At 45.2% G+C, this 18,302-nt stretch overlaps 1 protein-coding gene across 1 annotated transcript in view; it reads right to left on the bottom strand.

Moving 5' to 3' along the window:
- LOC140651416 (phospholipid-transporting ATPase FetA-like) overlaps window positions 1-18,302 on the bottom strand; it is a 74,507-nt gene that overhangs the window by 5,231 nt on the left and 50,974 nt on the right. The window contains exons 16-26 of the mRNA XM_072860892.1: window positions 17,596-17,784; window positions 16,615-16,730; window positions 14,992-15,156; window positions 12,417-12,528; window positions 10,099-10,204; window positions 9,170-9,317; window positions 5,797-5,980; window positions 4,047-4,270; window positions 3,100-3,183; window positions 1,932-2,177; window positions 928-1,066 (exon numbers count right to left, since the gene is read on the bottom strand). Of these exons, the coding sequence (XP_072716993.1) occupies window positions 928-1,066; window positions 1,932-2,177; window positions 3,100-3,183; window positions 4,047-4,270; window positions 5,797-5,980; window positions 9,170-9,317; window positions 10,099-10,204; window positions 12,417-12,528; window positions 14,992-15,156; window positions 16,615-16,730; window positions 17,596-17,784 (1,713 nt within the window). The remainder of the gene's footprint in view (window positions 1-927; window positions 1,067-1,931; window positions 2,178-3,099; window positions 3,184-4,046; window positions 4,271-5,796; window positions 5,981-9,169; window positions 9,318-10,098; window positions 10,205-12,416; window positions 12,529-14,991; window positions 15,157-16,614; window positions 16,731-17,595; window positions 17,785-18,302) is intronic.

The raw sequence follows: 18,302 nt of genomic DNA, 5'->3' as shown, positions 1-18,302 counted from the left end.
TGGCATTTTTGATACTAAAAGCCATCTTACAGTGGACTTGACCATTTGCTTGGAAAATACACTGCAACAACTGACCTGCATCTCAGATATTTCTAAAATGGCCAAGCACGTTGGTATTGCAGTGAAGATGGTCAGAACAAGTCTTGGCTTAACAATTCATCCAGAAATAAAGGCATTGATTAATACACCAATCTGAGACTTGAAACAAAAAGTGCTGGGATTTCAGAAGTAGAGTCTCATAACAATGCTATGTCAATATTGGCTATGGATGCACAGAGCTATTAAAAACATCTGAATTACTTTGCTAAGCTTTCATCTTCCTCCTGGTCAAAGTCTCAGGAGATGGACTCATTTTTATGTTATCCTTCACATTTTGCATGTGTTCAGAAATCTGTTATGTAGAGTAACTCCAAAGACCTGGTCATCACTGGAATTTTTTTTGTTGCAAATTTGCCATTTAACCTGACTGAAGGCTCACCATAATCACATGGCATTTTTCTCATGTCTAACTGGATGTTATACCAACATGTTAACTTATTTACAAAAGAACATGCATCCTTCTGCAAACAAAATGCTCCTAGATATCTATAAGAACTGGACACCTGGGAATGGACTATAAAAGAGCAGCATAAAGCATTCCAGCCAGCTCAGTAGGTTTATTTAAAGGAACATTCCTGTGGCTGCATGTGAATGTGCATTCTTATTCAAGGAAGTGAATGTGGCACACGTTCACCTGGAGGGATGAGATTCAAAATAAGCATTCCCACTAGCCCTCAGAAATACCCTGGCATTTCTTGCAGAAAAGGCAATTAATACATTCTGTTATTGCCTCTCGGGAGGCAATAACATGTACTAGAAATACTTGACAGATTTAAGCCCTGCAGTATGCCCACTTTGAGTGCAATCCAGATTTGTCCCAGGGCTTACCAACAAAGGGAAAGGAGGCTGTGAAGATCAGGTACATGCCATCACTATACATGGTGAAGGTGATAGCAAAGTAAACAGAAAGGCTGCCCCAGATGAAGAACTGGTTCACAACTGTCCAGTAAGAGGTGTCCAAGCCAATCTGAAAGAATGGAGCAATACAGCTATTGTGAGTGCCTTAATTATTTAGCAGATCTGTGCTGAACACAGCTTGTCCTCCGCTTTGTACACCTGCCCCCAAGACTGTTCCTCATTCAAGTCTCAAGAAATACCAAGCCACAGATCATAGGATGCTGGGATATCATTCAAGGCAAGCATTACTATGTTTGTCCTGTTGTTGCCCTCTTCTCAAGCATTCACCAGTGGCCAGTACTGGAGACAGGATACTAAGTTCAAATGAGCCATGCTTATGTCCCTACCCCCAAGCTGTGATGTAGCATTGAAAATTAGGAGAAGGAGCCTACAAGACCTCAGACAGCAGAAACTATTAGCTAGGGAGGTATAATTGATTGGTTTTCTTTTAAGAAATTTCCCTCATCCTGCTAGTACCATCTGAATTTTGTACCACCCAAGTCTTAGCCATTTCTTCCAGCAAGCGCAGGCCTAGCATCTGCATCGCGCATGGGGCCAGGCTACAGAGACAGTCCCATAATGGAGACCCTGTAAATAACTGCCTGATAGCAGACAGACAGTCTAGTGCTTCAAACCCTTCCCATAAAACTGGAATGAGTCCTTCTCTGTCCCCAGCCTTAACTGTTTTGTCTGCTATGACTGCAAACTTCCCAAGGCAAAGATTCTGCTTTCCTGTCACCCTGATCTTTCATAACATACAAATCTGTTTTTCGGTTGAACTGAGGAGAGTAATCTGGTATCAAGAGACTTTTTTTTTTGCAAGAATGCAAGATGCAGCAGCAGATACAATGCTATCAAGATCCCAAATGGCCCTCCAGATGCTGCCTTCATAAACCAATGTCTAATTCCTAACAATATTACCTGGAATGCCTTACCTGTACAGACACCACAATCAGTAAGCAGGTCTGGGCCATCAGTGCAAAGGACTGGTAGTCAGCAATGGCCTTCCCATCACTTCTCATTGTATTGTACATGGCCCCATAGGGGATGAAGAAGAGAACGAGGGAACTGTAGATCCCTTGCAACATGCACTTGACAAACACCATTTTGTTAAAATAGAGGTTTTGCTGGCCAGGCACATATAGCTGAGGAAACAGCATGCTCCAACGATCATCCACATCCTGAAAGCAGACAGGAGATGGTCAGATTTGCTGGTACCTAGCCAACTGACCACATAAGACCCCTTAGGGTTTCCATGTCCCTGTTACATGCATTTCCATGAGAAAAGGCTTAGCGCACAATTCACTCGTTTGTGCTGATGAGCGTGCCACTTGCCAAGGTCATCTAGACATGTTTTCCATGTTGAATTTCACCTTTCTTGTGCAGAGAAAGCTGACACGTCCTGCAAAAAAAAGTGATGGTACACTTCATCTTAAGCAGACTGCATGGTCTGCTCTCCTGAGAGTTGCCCGGAAACCAAAGAATAGAAAATACCTCTCCTGGATCCACACAGAGGCAAGGCTGTCTGACCTGGATCCCTTAAGTGTCCAGAGCCGAACACTGTGAACCATTGCGGAGAAGCAAGCTTCTACTTATTTAACTTGTAAAAGGCATATAGGAGCAGCTTTACTGCTCCTATGTCTTGCTGAACAGTAATAGCATATGAGGTAGAAACGTGTATGTGAAATTACTGCAGGAAGTCTTCCACTAGGAAGGCTGAGCCTGGAAAACCTGGCTTCAGAGTTCTAGTTCGTCCATTGTTCTGTGTGGTCATTAAAAAGTCACTTGTCAGGCTTCAGGAACAGCGCTAATCAGATGTGACTACTTCAGGGGAGTGTTGCAATGGCAGCTTTTACTGTAGTCAACAGCCTAACCCAAAAGTCTCACCACATGCTGAAACCCACAGGACAAATCAGGATAATACAGCATCTCCTCCCTGGTCCATCCTTTTTTGTGCTCTCAGTTCTCACTGGCAGGAAACTATTTCAGGGGCTACCAGAATAGCTAGCCAAAAAGTCAGCTGCTTTTGCTTCATGGAACCAGCTCAAAGCACCTGGAGATAAAACCCCTATAAAGAAATCCAGGCGGGGATAGAAACAGTACCTGATCGAAGAGACTCATTCCTAGCACTGGGAGGGAGGTATATACCAAATTGTAAAGCGTAATGAACCACTCATCATAGACAGTCTAAAGAAAGAAAACAGAGCATGCAGTTAGCAAAAGGTTGCCTTTTCCATCTCCTCAAAAGCATACACAATTAAATGCTGGAACATCTTGGTTCAAGATGCTACTGAGACCAAAAGTATAAGGTGACTCAAGCTCAGCGGCCCTGAACGGCTTGTGCCATAAGCTGTGAGAATACACGGGGGAAGGATCACATTGTGCTAGCCTGCTTTGCTCAGCATCCACTGCCGGCTGCAGCCAGCACAGGACACCCCCCTGGAAGCCGTGCTCTGCGGCGGGCAGCCGGCGGGCAGGGGCGGATGGCGACCACCCTGCCTGCACCCTCAGCCCCGGGGCTAACGCTTGCACACTGTCTGCACTTCCCAGGGCCTGGGCTGTGTTGGAGATCGGTTTGTCTTAAACTAACACCAGATTTTTCGCTGCAGGAGATCTGCTCCCCTTGCAAGCTGCCGAAGCACACGGGCATCCTGGGGTTAAACTGATTGCTTCAAGTGCGCTAATGGGGCAAGCATAGGTCTTACACAGATCTGCGCCAAACAGGTCAGGCCTCTGTGTAATCTGTATCTTTGTTTGATGGCTTTAGTCAGTTTGAACACTTTCTAAAATCCCATGAGGTACCTATGTGCTTCATAAGGCACCTCAGTGTCTTCAGGCGTCTGTCCTCTACCAGCGGTACAATGAAGGCAGCAATACCTGCTTTACACTTGTACAGCTGAAGAAGACAGACCCGTTGTGCCATTTGGTGAGGTGGGGGGGATGTCTTAGGAACAGCTAGTCTTAGGGAGCAGCTTTACTTTTAAAATGTTTCCAGATACTTTACTTGAAAATGCTAGACATGACCATGAGAAAACAGAAACTGGACCTACCTGTGCTGAGAAGCCAGAGAAGAAGCCATACCAGAAATGCAGTAACGTGAAGGCAAAATTCTTATAGAAGAAGTATTTAAGGAACTTGCACATGCGGATGTAGGACCACCGGCCGTGGACCAAGAGCAGGCGCTGCAGGTAACGGAACTGCGCAAAGGAGAAGTCACTGGACAAGACTGCCTGCATCCCCTCCTGGCCACTGATACCAACCCCGATGTGGGCAGCTGCAACAAGAACGTTATCGGTCATGTCATTACACTGGGAGTTTTGATTACCCCGTTTTTTAAATGAGTTCCCTGCACTCGGACACTGTGTTAATTCCCTCTCAGCCTTCATAAAAAGTCATATGCGAAGTTATTTTTAAAAAAATAAAAATATTTTGGGGCACTAATTCTTACAGCAGCATTATGATTTTGGCTGTGGTGATACATTTCCAGTAACTGGGCTTGTATTATTTGAATGAAATTACTCCCTCAGTGACAATCCATGTTTTCTTTCTGAATGTGTTCCGACAGCATAAATGCTGTTGTTTATAACACCTGCTGTTATGAAAAAATAACTTTAATTTATATTGACATGTGACTTGTATTTACATGCATGCATGTCCTTCCTGCAGCCTTAAAATATCGCTCCAGACAAGCAAAACCTTCAAACAAGCAAAACCTTCAAACCCCTTATAGATTTTTCAGACATAGTGCTATAAGGCAGACTGTAGCCTTTTTACATTTCCTAGGCTTTATTAGTTCAATCAAATAATTAGATAGAAGAGTCACGTCTTTTTTAATAGTAACTTGGGCTTATTAAACATGGACATAAGTTTAATGTGACAGCTAATTATACAGCTTTAACTAATGAGAACAAGCTTGATGGCTGGAGGTTGGTTAGATTCAGAGGTTTCCACGGAACAGCGAATTGATAAAATCCCAAAGTCCCAACCCTCTCGTGGGGGGATTGGGTTAGTTTCTAATTATCACGTACACTTTAACTTTTCTTATCCTTTCTTTACTGACTTCCTGACTTATCTCCCTTGAAGCTCCCTACTTAGCCTTTTCTTTCTTAATTAAAAGGCTCCAGTTAATCAATTCTTGCAAATTAACACAAGGAAGATTAGCAATAGGCCCTTCTGAATAACCTTAATTTAATTATACCTAGTTAGGGGATTTTTTTCATAAATTCACTGAGGTAATGCAGCATCAAATGATGTTCAAGGACAAAAGGGCCTAGAAGCCCGTGATTTATAACTCAAGAGAGATAATTGACAAATAGCCCTACCACATGGAAATGTTAAAAAAAAATCATGTAGCATTATACAGACTCTTTACAGGCATGAAGATTTTCTTTCTGCATTGCAGACAGGGTCCTTACGAAACAAACTAGTTTGTATCGCCCTTGTGGTGGTGGCCATGCAGACACACAGGTGGACGTGTGACAGCCCCGGTGGGCTTTTGTCTATTCTAAGGTAGAAACACAGAAATAGGCAATAACTGCAACCTTAACTTCCTGTGATCCTGGTGGTGGGAGCACAGCAAAGGGCCCTCCTGTGTGTCCTGGAAAGCAGGAGACACAAGTAGCCTACAGTGATAGTGCTCTGTAGAAACCTGCCAAAACTTGGGACACAGACACTTGGTGCCACAAAGAGGGTGGTATAGAAGGCACTCAGATACATGTTTCTGCTGCTAGGCCACCTCAGATAGCAAATACACCAGCGAGTCAGTTTGCTAGAGCATGCCGGCTGTTGGCCATCACTCACTTTTGATCATGCTGACATCGTTGGCACCATCTCCGATTGCCAGGGTCACAGCCTGCTTGTACTTCTTCACCAGCTCCACCACCTGCGCCTTCTGCAGCGGAGTCACCCGGCAGCAGATCACCACTTTGCACATGCAGGCGGTTCTCACCAGCTCCAGCTCCAGATTCCCTTCCAGTGCGTAAGCCTGAGAAGAAGGAGCAAAGGAGGTGTTCGGGTCAGGCTAGCAGCCGCTCGTGGCCTGACAAAGAGGATGCAGTGGGAAGGAAATGAGAACTGAGCTAGTTCTTCCATTCGGCAGAAGGAAGGTATGAGACACCCCAAGTGAATCCATCCATTCAGTCGTAGGCAGCATCCACACCGCACAACATGACGCCATGCAGCATACACCTATGAGCTTGCACCCTGGACGCACCACAGCTGGATACGCACCACAGCTGATGTAACCTGACAGCCAGAGCAGCAGAAGTGTCGAACAGGAGCACTAAATTAATGGAGCTGCTGCTGGGCCTGAGACAACCTTGCGTATCTCCATGCATGAGAGTCTCTGCTCATCCCTCTTGGTTTATTTTTTAAGCTCTGGGAGATCTGCACTATAAATATAAGAGATTTCAGTCTGGGAGTACTTAATTAAAAAAAAACATGGAAAAAGCTGAGCTCAGGTGGGCATGACAAAGCAAAACACAAAGCCAGGGAGAAGGCAACTTTGCTCTGAGCGCTGACCTTTTAAATCGGCCAGCCGTGTTATTTTTATTCGGGAAGCACAGAGATAATTGGATGTCTGGTCATCCCTCCAGCTCTGCGTGAAGAGGAGGGAGCAGTGTTAGCCTTTCATATTTCTTTCAGATCATGCTTTTTGGCTCTGTTCTTTGGTGTCTCTTCTCAGTAGACATGCATGGAAGGAATCTACAGGGCTTTCTCTTTCTCAGAGCCATTACAACAGGCCCACTGCCCTTTCTGCATACGGCAGGCAATCCTTGGGCCAGATATCTTTTCTTCTTGAAGCAGAGCTGTGAGTCACCAGTGCCCCCGCTTCCCTCCCATCAGCGGCAGGCAGGCTTGCTCAACAAGAGAGACCTTTTCATGCTTGAGCTTTAGTACTGGCCAGTTGGTGGAGTTAGAGATGGCTTCTGCCACAACATCCTCACTGTACAGGACCAGCAAAATGTTATCACATAGTATATTAATGGTACCACACACAAATCAACTAGTATGATGATGCCATTACAGATGCTGATGTGCTTCTGTTCACGCGCTTTGTTTAAGCAAGACCACATGTGTGCATAGCCCCAGTGCTGCCATCCCACCCATCTGCATGTAGGGATACAGCACTGAACAGATGCTGTGTTTGAGTGGGACAATATCAGCACTATTACCATTGTTCAAGCTCTAAGTTCATAGAAATAAACAAATAACATATAGTTTTGTCCACACTGTCCTTGTGGTCCACACCCAGGAGAAAGCCATGGCCCCGGTGAGACTGGCTGTATCCACTCTGCTGCAGGCTATGTGGGCTGGCTGCTCCCACACAGCCCAGATTTTAATCTCTTTGTGTGGGACATATCTCCTTGCCAGGGTGTGGGTGAGTGTGTGGTTTTCCAGGAATAAAAGGAAAGCTTTGTCACTGCTGCCAGTGGTGCTTTTATAGCACAGAACTAGGGGTCTATGCTGCAGGCTGAAGGGATGGAAGGCAGGGGCTTGCGGCCAGCTAGGATGTCAGAATATTCGCCCATGCAGATGTGCTGAACTTGACAGAGCTCTTGCCTTTTGCAGTGGGGATCTAAAGGCGATTAAGACCCTGGAGTTAAAGAGAGAGCGAGTGTAAAAGAGGAAGAGAGTGTGCCTGACAACACAGACATTGCCTGAAAGTGTCCCCTCTAGTCCAGGGTCCGTACACATGGCACACAAGCCAAAAATGAAGGAAGATGAGATATTTGTAATAGTAGTTTGCTGGGCTGGTATAGAGCTGGGAGTTAAATTTGCTGGACTGCCATCAAGAGAGGTAGCAACCATGGGGAACAGAAGCATCTTGTCTCTGAAAGGCAGCGCCTCCCAGCTCTTTCCATGTCTACTATTTGCTTCCCCTGCAATGTGGGAAAGCAAAATACAATAGACAAATAAACCTGATCTAGACTAAGCCTTCCTCCCAGACAGGTTGAAATGTATCTAAATTGTTTTTTTCTCTAACCTGTTCTAAAAAATTTCCAAGGATGGAAAATCTATTCCAATGCTTCACTATTCTCACTAGGAAGACATTTCACCCAAAACTCTCTTATCTCAGTTTAATTCCATTACGTTGTTTACCTGTGATTATTTGAAGAGTATTACCAAGACTAATAAGTATTTTTCAGGCTCAGAAATCCTAACTCTCTCAGTTTTCCCCTGTGCTTTCCAAATCATGCATGACTAGTCTTACAGTTTTCTTTGTACTCTCTGTAGTGGGTCTACATTTTCTCAAAGAAAATGGCCCAAATAAGTTGAATTATTTCAGCTAAGACTTTAGAGATGCCAAATTAAGCAGGAGGCTTTCTTCACAAGTCTTACAGATGATGCTCTTAGATACATATCTCTGATTTTGTATGTGTGTATTTGATTATGTGAAAGTGGAGAACAAGGCATTTATTCTTAATGAATTGCATTCTCCATTTTGCTGAAGTATTTCTCCAATTTGTTAAAATTGTTTTCAAAACTAATCTTGAACTCCATCATGCCTGCAGTTTCTCAGCCTGGTGTTATCTGCTCTAATTTTAAGCAGTTAATGCAAACACTGAATATCAAATAGATGTGGGATAGCCCCCTGCAGATGCCACTTAACTGTTGTTTTAGATCAACAGTGAGCCCTTAAGAGTCATACTTTCCAAGTGGTCTTGCATCTGTCACTTAACAATTTCATCTAGACAGTATTACTTCAGTTTGCTTGGAAGAACATCATGGGAGGGAGCATCAAACAATTTATTAGTTAAGTTATAAGATATATATCCTATCTGTTAAATATATCTGTTATCAGATATACTTAGTAGAATATGGTTATGGCATACTTGAAACCCATGTCTGATGTTATCCTATCTTCTTGCTGCATCCATAAACTGCCTGATTATTTTTCTAGTATCTTTCTGGAAATGAAAATTGATCCAGCTACTCTACCCCTCTTGTTCGCTTAACATCGGGGCCAACTCTTCCCTGTTCCAGTCTTCTGAAACCTTGCCCATCCCATTTGATGTCTGAGATAACCACCGAACCTAATCTTCAATTAGGAATAAAAAAATCCAATCCTCTAAAGCTAAATTTTTAAAGCATTTTCAGACATCCAGTATGTCCCTACCACATTAAGTTCTTCAGAGAACTCAGTTCTAACATGACTCTGAATCTTCCTTACCAGGCTGTGGCCAGTGATAACCAGACCGTACACCCCATTTGCTTGCTCATCAGGTATAATTTTTGGTTTTTTTGAAGATTTTTCAAACTGAATGTTGATTTCATCACTGTCCAGAAAGGATTCTGGCTTCATCTTTTTCCTTGCATTCCTAAAAAAAATACAGAATAGTAATGAAAAGCTTGTAAAGATAAATATGCTTTATTAAATCAAATTTATGAAAATAAAAAATTGATGTTTCCCTTTGATAGTTTAGTTCAATTTTCCCTGTATCCCTACAACAACATACATAGTTTAGCTGCTACTGGTTTTGCAGATCATCCACATGCTTCTGAAACTTGAAGAAGTGTGTGGTAAACTTGTGCTGATTTAAAGTCAAACAAATCATCTGAGTGTCATTAAGGGCATCCCAATTTTCTGTGCATATTGTCTGGCAACCACCTATTTCAAGAGAAAAGGACTGAAAAACTTTCCCATTTTCCACCTATACCTAAGAACTTATGTCTACTGACGAGGCTAGGGAGGAAGGTAGATTTCCAGGTAATGCTAGAAAAGGACCATATCCAGACAAAGGACCGCAATGTCGATGAATGGCGATAGCAGGGGAGCAACAGCATAGCTCAAGCCTGGAGCCAAAGGCTTTGTGGCTCCAGAGCACTTGTTCAATGTCAGCTGATACAGCCTGCCTGACTCTTCCTTCTTACATATTTATACAGATTTGACCTCTTGGATCAAGATGCTTCAGGGTTTATCTTCAGAGGAGATTTCTACATTGTGTTTAGCTGCTGGATCTTCCAGGGAGCCAGCTAGCCTTATCTAAGGTACTTGAATTAACTGCACCAAGTAAAGCCCACAGGAAAAAAAGGTGGAATAATACAGAACACATACAATGCCAGTGCACAGCAGTGAAGCTGTATATTTCAGCCATTTACCTCAGCTCATTAAGTACGTCATCAGATGTGCTGCCTTCAATAATGAAAACGTCTTCCATGTCATCATTCAGCAAGTTGCAGGAGTAACCAATATTCATTGCTGTCTCTAGGAAAGATAAACCAGGAAGATGACCCATCTTAGCAGTCCCAAACTCACCCACCATCTCTGTGGCCTTCTTACACACATGACAAAAGCTCTCTTTCTCACTGAAAAGAGCTCTGAGACTTTCAGAGTCAACAAGAGAGCCAGAGGAGCCACCTTGATGGACATAGCAGCAAATCTCCCCTAACTGGGCTTCACAAGGCCACAGAAAATAATAAATCTACCAAAATCAAAAAGCTTAAAACAGCCTTTGGCCAACATACATGGAGCAACAAAAAACATTTCATGTTGATTCAAAAAATTTTTTTCAGGATTTTTAACTTTCCTTCCCTCTACTCCCAGCCCCAAATCATAGTTCTGAAGAAGAATATCAAGACATTTTGTTCAAAAAATTCTGAAAAAAATGTCTTCTGGTATTTCATAGGTATACTGGGTTTGCGTGGCAAGGGTTTGGTAGTGGGTGGAATACAGGGGTGGCTTCTGTGAGAAGCTGCTAGAAGCTTCCCCCATATCTGATGGAGCCAATGCCGGACGGCTCCAAGATGGACCTGCCGCTGGCCAAGGCTGAGCCCATCAGCGACGGTGGTAGCGCCTCTGGGATAACGTATTTAAGAAGGGGAAAAAAAAACCTGTGCAATAGCAATTGCAGCCAGAGAGAGGAGTGAGAATATGTGAGAGGAACAACTCTGCAGACACCAAGGCCAGTGAAGAAGGAGGGGAGGAGGTGTTCCAGGTGCCGGAGCAGAGATTCCCCTGCCGCCCCTGCTGAAGACCATGGTGAAGCAGGCTGTGCCCCTGCAGCCCACGGAGGTCCACGGTGGAGCAGATCTCCACTGCAGCCCATGGAGGACCCCAGGCCAGAGCAGGTGGATGCCCCAAGGAGGCTGTGACCCCGTGGGAAGCCCGCGCTGGAGCAGGCTCCTGGCAGGACCTGTGGACCCGTGGAGAGAGGAGCCCACGCTGGAGCAGGTTTGCTGGCAGGACCTGGGACCCCACGGGGGACCCACGCTGGAGCGGTCTGTTCCTGAAGGACTGCACCCCGTGGAAGGGACCCACGCTGGAGCAGTTCGTGAAGAACTGCAGCCCGTGGGAAGGACCCACGCTGGAGAAGTTCGTGGAGGACTGTCTCTGGTGGGAGGGACCCCACGCTGGAGCAGGGGAGGAGTGTGAGGAGTCCTCCCCTGAGGAGGACGGAGGGCAGAGACAACGTGTGACGAACTGACCACAACCCCCATTCCCCGTCCTCCTGCACTGCTGGGGGGAGGTAGAGAAATCGGGAGTGAAGTTGAGCCTGGGAAGAAGGGAGGGGTGGGGGGAAGGTGTTTTAAGATTTGGTTTTATTTCTCATTATCCTGCTCTGATTTGATTGGTAATAAACTAAACTAATTTCCCCAAGTCGAGTCTGTTTTGCCCGTGACGGTAATTGGTGAGTGATCTCTCCCTGTCCTTATCTCGACCCACGAACCTTTCGTTACATTTTCTCTGCTCTGTCCAGCTGAGGAGGGCAGTGATAGAGCAGCTTTGGTGGGCACCTGGCATCCAGCCAGGGTCAACCCACCACAATAAGCAAAACTATTACATTTGGAACATGGCAAAATGAAATGTTTCATTTTTCTCAAAAATTCTCTGCTCATTTCTTGGATTAAATTATTTGCAAACACTTTTGGCCTCCCTGAAACACCACTGTTTCGGTGAAGTTACTACTTCTCCAAAAGCCTTAATTGGAGTCTATTTACCATTCTTTCCAACTTAATGCTTTCTCCAAAAGCCTATGTTTCCTCCATTTCTGTTCTGGATTATTAATGCCAGGACCAAATTGAAATAGACCCAACACCCACTTTAGCATTAAAGTTCCTGGAAAGCAGAACAAGATTTTTTCCACCTTCTTCACCAGGACAGTCGACTGTACTAAAGTGAGCCCTTTTCACAGCATATGACAGGGATATGGGATGCTCATTGTCACCTCTCCAAAGGGAAAGGATGCTGCCTTCACACTGCTTCCAGCCTCAGGACAGGAATTAAGAACAGGCACTAGCTACAGTTATCTGGTCTAATTCCAGACAACTGGAGTTTTGCCTAGCTGGCAATGAAGCAAAGCCCTGTAAGTTTGTCTTCTGTACAGTTTTCAAAGGAGAAAGAACGAGACCATAGGTCTTAGCAGAACCATCCTACCAGCGGGAGAGAAGAGAAACATCCAAAGCTGTAGCCCCTTTACCTTGCTTGTCTCCAGTGAGAACCCATATCTTAATGTTGGCTTTGGCAAGAGTCTCAATTGTCTGTGGGACTCCGTCTTGTAACTTGTCCTCAATCGCTGTGGCACCTAGCAGCTTAACAGAAAACGGCAGGGAACTGGTAAGTCTTCCCATTGCTAGCAAAGGAGAAAGCATTAGACCTCCAGGTATTTAGTCAAGCAAACACAAATTAAATCCAGGAATGAGGTTGTACTGATTTTCATTCTTTGTCAGTAAATTTATTGTACAGAGTAGAGCCCTCATCCTGCAAATGTTCTAGTCTCTAATTCTCCAGGCTCAGATGGGTCATGAACATGCATGAAATCACTTGCCAACATGTTTGCAGACCTACCCGTCCGTGTTCTTCCACATGTCCCCTTCACAGCAGATAGAGCTTTAACTGAGGGACAAAGACAGCTGTGGATCCATGTCCCCAAACTTCCATATGCATCCTCTAGTGTGGAGCTTGCTCCCAGCTATATTGTTCTGCAGCTGTCATATGGCTGCTAAATGTCTTTTCCAGCCCATAACAGACCTGTCCCCACCCCTGCTCCACACTGTCACACAACTAAAACCACTGACCACTCAGGACACAAACCTTCATTATTTTAAAGTTACTGCTTTTTCCACATTTTGGAGATACTTGGTGGCTTTAACCTATCCTCAAAAGGACATGAAGGTTTCGCTGTTAGCTCAGGTTTAGACAGCATCTGCTACCACCTACCTCCTGCTGTTGGGAGACTAAATTCAGAGGTTGGCTTTAAGCCCAAGATCCCCTTTGGCTTCCTGGGATGTTCATCATTCGTCAGCTATGAGTGTTATTAATGTAGACAAGAGCTCTGACGGAACTTCTCTATAGGGTCCTCAAAACTGCACAATCCACATTTTACAGCAGTAGTCCCTGGTCCAGCTAGGAGAGTTTAAATGCTTGTAGCATGCAAAGCCACCTCCTGGGAGCACTTGCTCATCCTTGGCAGCCTGAGTCTGAGCTGAAAGCCCAAAGACGAACACTGATGTCAAATGTGCCCAGGAAGAGAGAACAAGGGGTTGCATTCCCCACAGCCATTCTCTTTCTGGAGCTGCAGAAAGGCACAATAGTATTGTTGACAGGCATTTGCCTGTCTGCCCATGACCTGGTGTAAGAGCAGCTGGAGGGACAGTCGTGATGCCTTCCTGACTGTGGATCTCCCTTAGTTTTTAGGTCAATCAATAATGAATAGTATTTTTACTACTGTTCTCTGAATCTGACCATGTTCCATCCCCTTGTGCCCATATATCCTTACTCCCCCTAAGGGCCCCTAGCAGGAGCATGCCACACACAGGGACTTCTGCTCTTGCCCATCAACCAGACTATGGCAGTTGGCAGTCCTCTGCACCTCCACAAGACCCACCTACTTCCTTGCTGACTCGGACTCTCACACCCATCCTCTGCCACAAGCCAGGCTTCCCTACACCCACCCTCTGTTCTCCCCACAGCACCTTCAGGAAGTAAAGGCACTCCTGTACAGCATACAGAGAAGGGTCTGCTGTAAACAGTGTTTCCTTCCGAGCTACACTTCTTCCTGCTGTGAGCCCGTGACCTTTTCTCTGCTCAGGCCATGAGCTTCATAACCCTTTGCAAAGCAGCTGGCCCCTTAACCTCCTAACCTCCATGTCTTTCCTGCTTTGAACATGACCCGCAGAGCATTTGCACAATGTATTCTCTGGACTTGAGGATCAGCATTTTCCACTACTCTGTTGAGACCCAGAAGGGCAGTAGGCTCTTCCCCATGGACTACGCAACTTCCAGAGGTCAGCATCTCCTCGGCTCACACTTGCTTCTTCCCAGGCCCTGCTGGCATCCTGAATGTACAGCTAATGGAAAGAGCAACGGTGTGGCTCCCAGGATTTCCACGATTTGAGGAAAGTACTGCTGTGAGTGCAAATGCTGAATTGCTTCCCCTCAGATCCCACACATCCTTTTCATTCATTATTCACGGCTCTAAAACACAGGCAGACCCCCCCAGGGCATTCAAAAAGCTGTAACAACACTCAGAGAGAGCAGAATGACTTGAAGATCACAGTTTAGCCCTATTTCAAATTGACACAAACGTGTTCATGGACATCACCTCTCCATCCTGCCCAGGGCTGCAAGAACAAAGAAGACGCTCTCTGAAATGGAGGGGCATTGGGGATTATTCACTGCCTGTCATTTCAAAGACAAGAAAATAAATACATCAGCCATTTGCACATACAAAGGATAGCTATGAAATATTTGTGTCCACGTCATCTCCCTTAGGCTCTGGTATGTCACTTCATCATGAGAAAGCTACTCCGACACCCACGTGAGTTAAAATAAAACCATCCCCCTGCACTGGTGGCTGACACCCCAGTTACAGGCTCCTGATGGAGGTGCCAGTGAAAACCCAGGAGTGCCATGTTCCTATCTGCTCCCGTCACACAACCCACTGAGCTGTTTGCAAAGCAATGTTTACTGAAGTCATACTGAGCTGTTTATTGACAAACCACCATCCTCGCTGCCTCCCCCAGAGCTTGGCCCAGATTCCCTGAAACACCAACCATTAGGTCTTTTTCAATCTCTTCATATAACTCTGACAATTTATCTTCCCGTCCTTCCAAGGCAGTGCTTGCTTCATGGTGACGCCTGATCCAGTCCTGAAAGTAGTCTTCATCCAGGTTTTTATAGGCCACCACGAGTGTCCTCAGACCTTCACCAGCAAACTCCTGCAAGACAGCGGTGGGGCAGAACAGGTCAAAGAAGAACGGTCTGCTCAGCTGGGCTTACAAAGGACCCTTTGTAAGAAGGCGAACAGCTATTTGTAAAAGCTTCTTGCAGAGGAAGAAGCCTGCAGAGGAAAGGTGAAAAAATCACAACTTAGACCACAAACCTTGGGGTGCTTTTTAAAATGTAGTTCCAGGCCACCTTATCATTGCCATCTATGGTCCTTACAAAGAACAAAGTCAAAAGAGCTTTCCTACTTTCTGGCTCTAAAGCTTTACATTAACCAGGCAATTGTTTCCCAGGTTTGTATTTCTCAACATAAGGTTCAGAATAGTGAGGCCTAAATAAACACTGAACACAGCCTTTTGGACCTGGGCTCGACGTTCTTAGGGTACAAATGCTGGCTGAAATGCACAGCATGACCACAGTCAGTCATGACATCTCAGCAAGTCCTTGTAACTGTGCTTTCTGCAGATGTATGATTGACGGTATGGCACTCAGTGTTTGGTGGAATAACAGAGATCCCTTTGTGAAAATGGAGGTGTTCCCCCAGGCTTGAAGTAAAGGTGTGACAGGAACAGGCTACATCCACAGCTCTGCTCTGCCCTCTCCTTCACCAGCAACTTTCTCTGTCTGTCCCAGGCAGCGCGCAGAGATGTTTGTGCTACTGCACAACCCCTCTGGCAAAACTTTCTGTTATCTTGTGCTCTGCACTGTACCAGAAGGATCTGGCATCACAAGGGGAAGTAAATATTGGCCAAAACATCCACTTGGGTGAGTAACCACCTCCCAGTGCACACCATCAACAATATAAAAGCCCACAAGTTTGACTGACACATTTTACTTGCTGCCCAGTCAATATGCCCCTGTATGATCTGGAAGAAGGGGAGGTGAGTATGTCCCAGCACCTGCCCAGTCCCCTCTCACTGACACCTCTCAGGTCGCAATCCCTGCAGATCTGAATTGTATTCAAGAAGGTAAACGGCTCTGTGGCCTTTACTGATCACCTGAGTTATTCCGATCCAAGGGATGCGTGAGTGCATTGGGTGCATGCGTCATAGAGTAATAGCAGACTTGGATGGAATTTAGTTGCCAAAACACAGATTCGTTGTGCCATTTCAGGTGTTTCACCTATCCTGTCTGGCTTCTAGCTCCTACTGCAGAAGAATATAGGTCTTCTGAATGTCCTGCGTTGTATTTGCCATCCATGTCCAGATGTCCTGGATATCCTAGAGCAGTTCAAACGGCACCTGGTGCTCGTGCTTAGGCAACTGGTTTGAGACTTAAGGCTTTATAAATTTATTTCCCTCTCCATTCCTCACAAAAAGAAAACCCCCCAAAAACTAGTGCTTGGGTGCTGCTTCTAAATCTGTTCTTTCTCTCAATACAAAGCACATTTCCACACCTGGAGAAAAGGAAACGATCAAATGCAGAGATGTTGTGCAGAAGGAAACACTTACATTCAGGTGTTCTGTGGTCTCCTCTTTGAGAGACTCGCAGGATGAATGAAGCAGTTCATAAAGAATGGTGTCAGCCCCCTTGCAATACAAAGTCAAGTCACCTTCTGGACTCCGCACTACAAGGAAGAGGAAAAGAAATGCTACAAATCCCAGACTGAGGCACTTGGGGTTCACAGCACTCCCATCAAAACAAAGAAAGGTTTTTAGAGGTGTCCAAACTCCACTAAGTTTTGGCAAACTCCCAGGAATCAAGACAGGCTTTGCTTAGAAAAGAAGATGATGCAACTACTCTCCACCTTAGCAGTAGCAGCACAGGCAACTGTACGCAGATTGCATTGGTCTGAGAAGATGCTTTGCTGGACTACATGGTTACTACAGGCAGCACTTCAGGCAGGACATCTGCATTCAAAAGCCAAGAACAATTTGTTCTTAGGGAACTGGTCCTGCTGCTCTTATTGCTCCTACCAGTAAAGGTACTACCAGTCTCTTGCTACAGTTATGATATTCCAATTCCTGAAATATCTGAGAATGTTGGAGGGTTAATAAAGGCTACACGAGGTTTCTTGAATCATTTCTCCATTTTCCTTTCGTGAAGGTGGGCTTCTGCACTCATCCTTGCTTTCTCCTCTCCCACTTTCTCAGATTTCGCTGATAATTTTAAAGCTGATTAGAAGGAAGGCCTTTCCTGCATTGTCATGAGGGAAGTAAGATATGTAAAAAGCTTAGTGTCTTCAGGAAGCTGCTCCATCATTGTGGTCCAGATGTTAAGAAGTTCTCCCACCGACCCAAGTTAAGTATTTATCTAGCACTGTTGCTGTGTAATTGAAAAGTCAAGGCAGCCCATTTCAAGCACTCAGAAGTAAATGTTATTCAGAAAGCACTGCAAAGGAGGTCTCCTAGGAAAAGGCATCACAGCAGAATGAGGGCCAACTTGAGAGCATAAAAAGTCAGGAAGGAAAGAAGGGAGCAAAGGGAACATACCAATAACAGACATTCGCTTGCGAACATTGTTGAAATCAAGAATAGCCAGGAGTTTGTAGATTTTTGTTTCTCCCATTTCCACAACAGTGATGGTCTCCGGTGTGCGAGCCCGAAACACAAATCCAAAGTTTCTGGCAGCAGTGACGAGGGCTCCCTCATCAGGAGATTGGGCCTGATACACCAAGTTACCTGACATGCAAGAAAAAAACCCTAATGTGGTTTCTGCCTTGCTTCTGAGGCTAAACAAATACAAAATCAAAGACATTATATAGCAGTTAACCCTTTGCTTTTCTGTCTATCCCCAGAAGTGCAGCATTAAAAAGCACCTTATGTCCACATGTCTCCATCAAGTCCCATCAACCCCCCTCCAGGCCAGTGCAAGAGGCCTCCTAGACTCTTTTGGGGTCTTTTATCACTCTTTGGAGTCCAACAGGTCTCACTAAGAGGACAACTTCCTCGGGTATAACCCCTTCTAGTTACATCTACATGTATTTTTCTCATCAGTATTTTCACCTTATATGTGTCAATTAATGGTTCTAGTCTTTAAAGCACAGTTTTCACCCTGTCTGGGATCTGAGGAGACTGACCCAGTACCTGTGGGAACACTGGGTGAGTGGAGCTAATGAGTCTCCAGTGGATAGGTGCTCTATGCTCTTTGCTTTATGGGACTTGGTGCAGAGTAGAGAAAGAGTGGGGCAAGCCACCTG

The sequence above is a fragment of the Ciconia boyciana genome, chromosome 4 (genome assembly GCF_034638445.1).
Source record: "Ciconia boyciana chromosome 4, ASM3463844v1, whole genome shotgun sequence".
Taxonomy (NCBI): domain Eukaryota; kingdom Metazoa; phylum Chordata; class Aves; order Ciconiiformes; family Ciconiidae; genus Ciconia; species Ciconia boyciana.
Note: the sequence above shows the minus strand (reverse complement) of the source record. Positions and strands in the feature narration are given on the sequence as shown.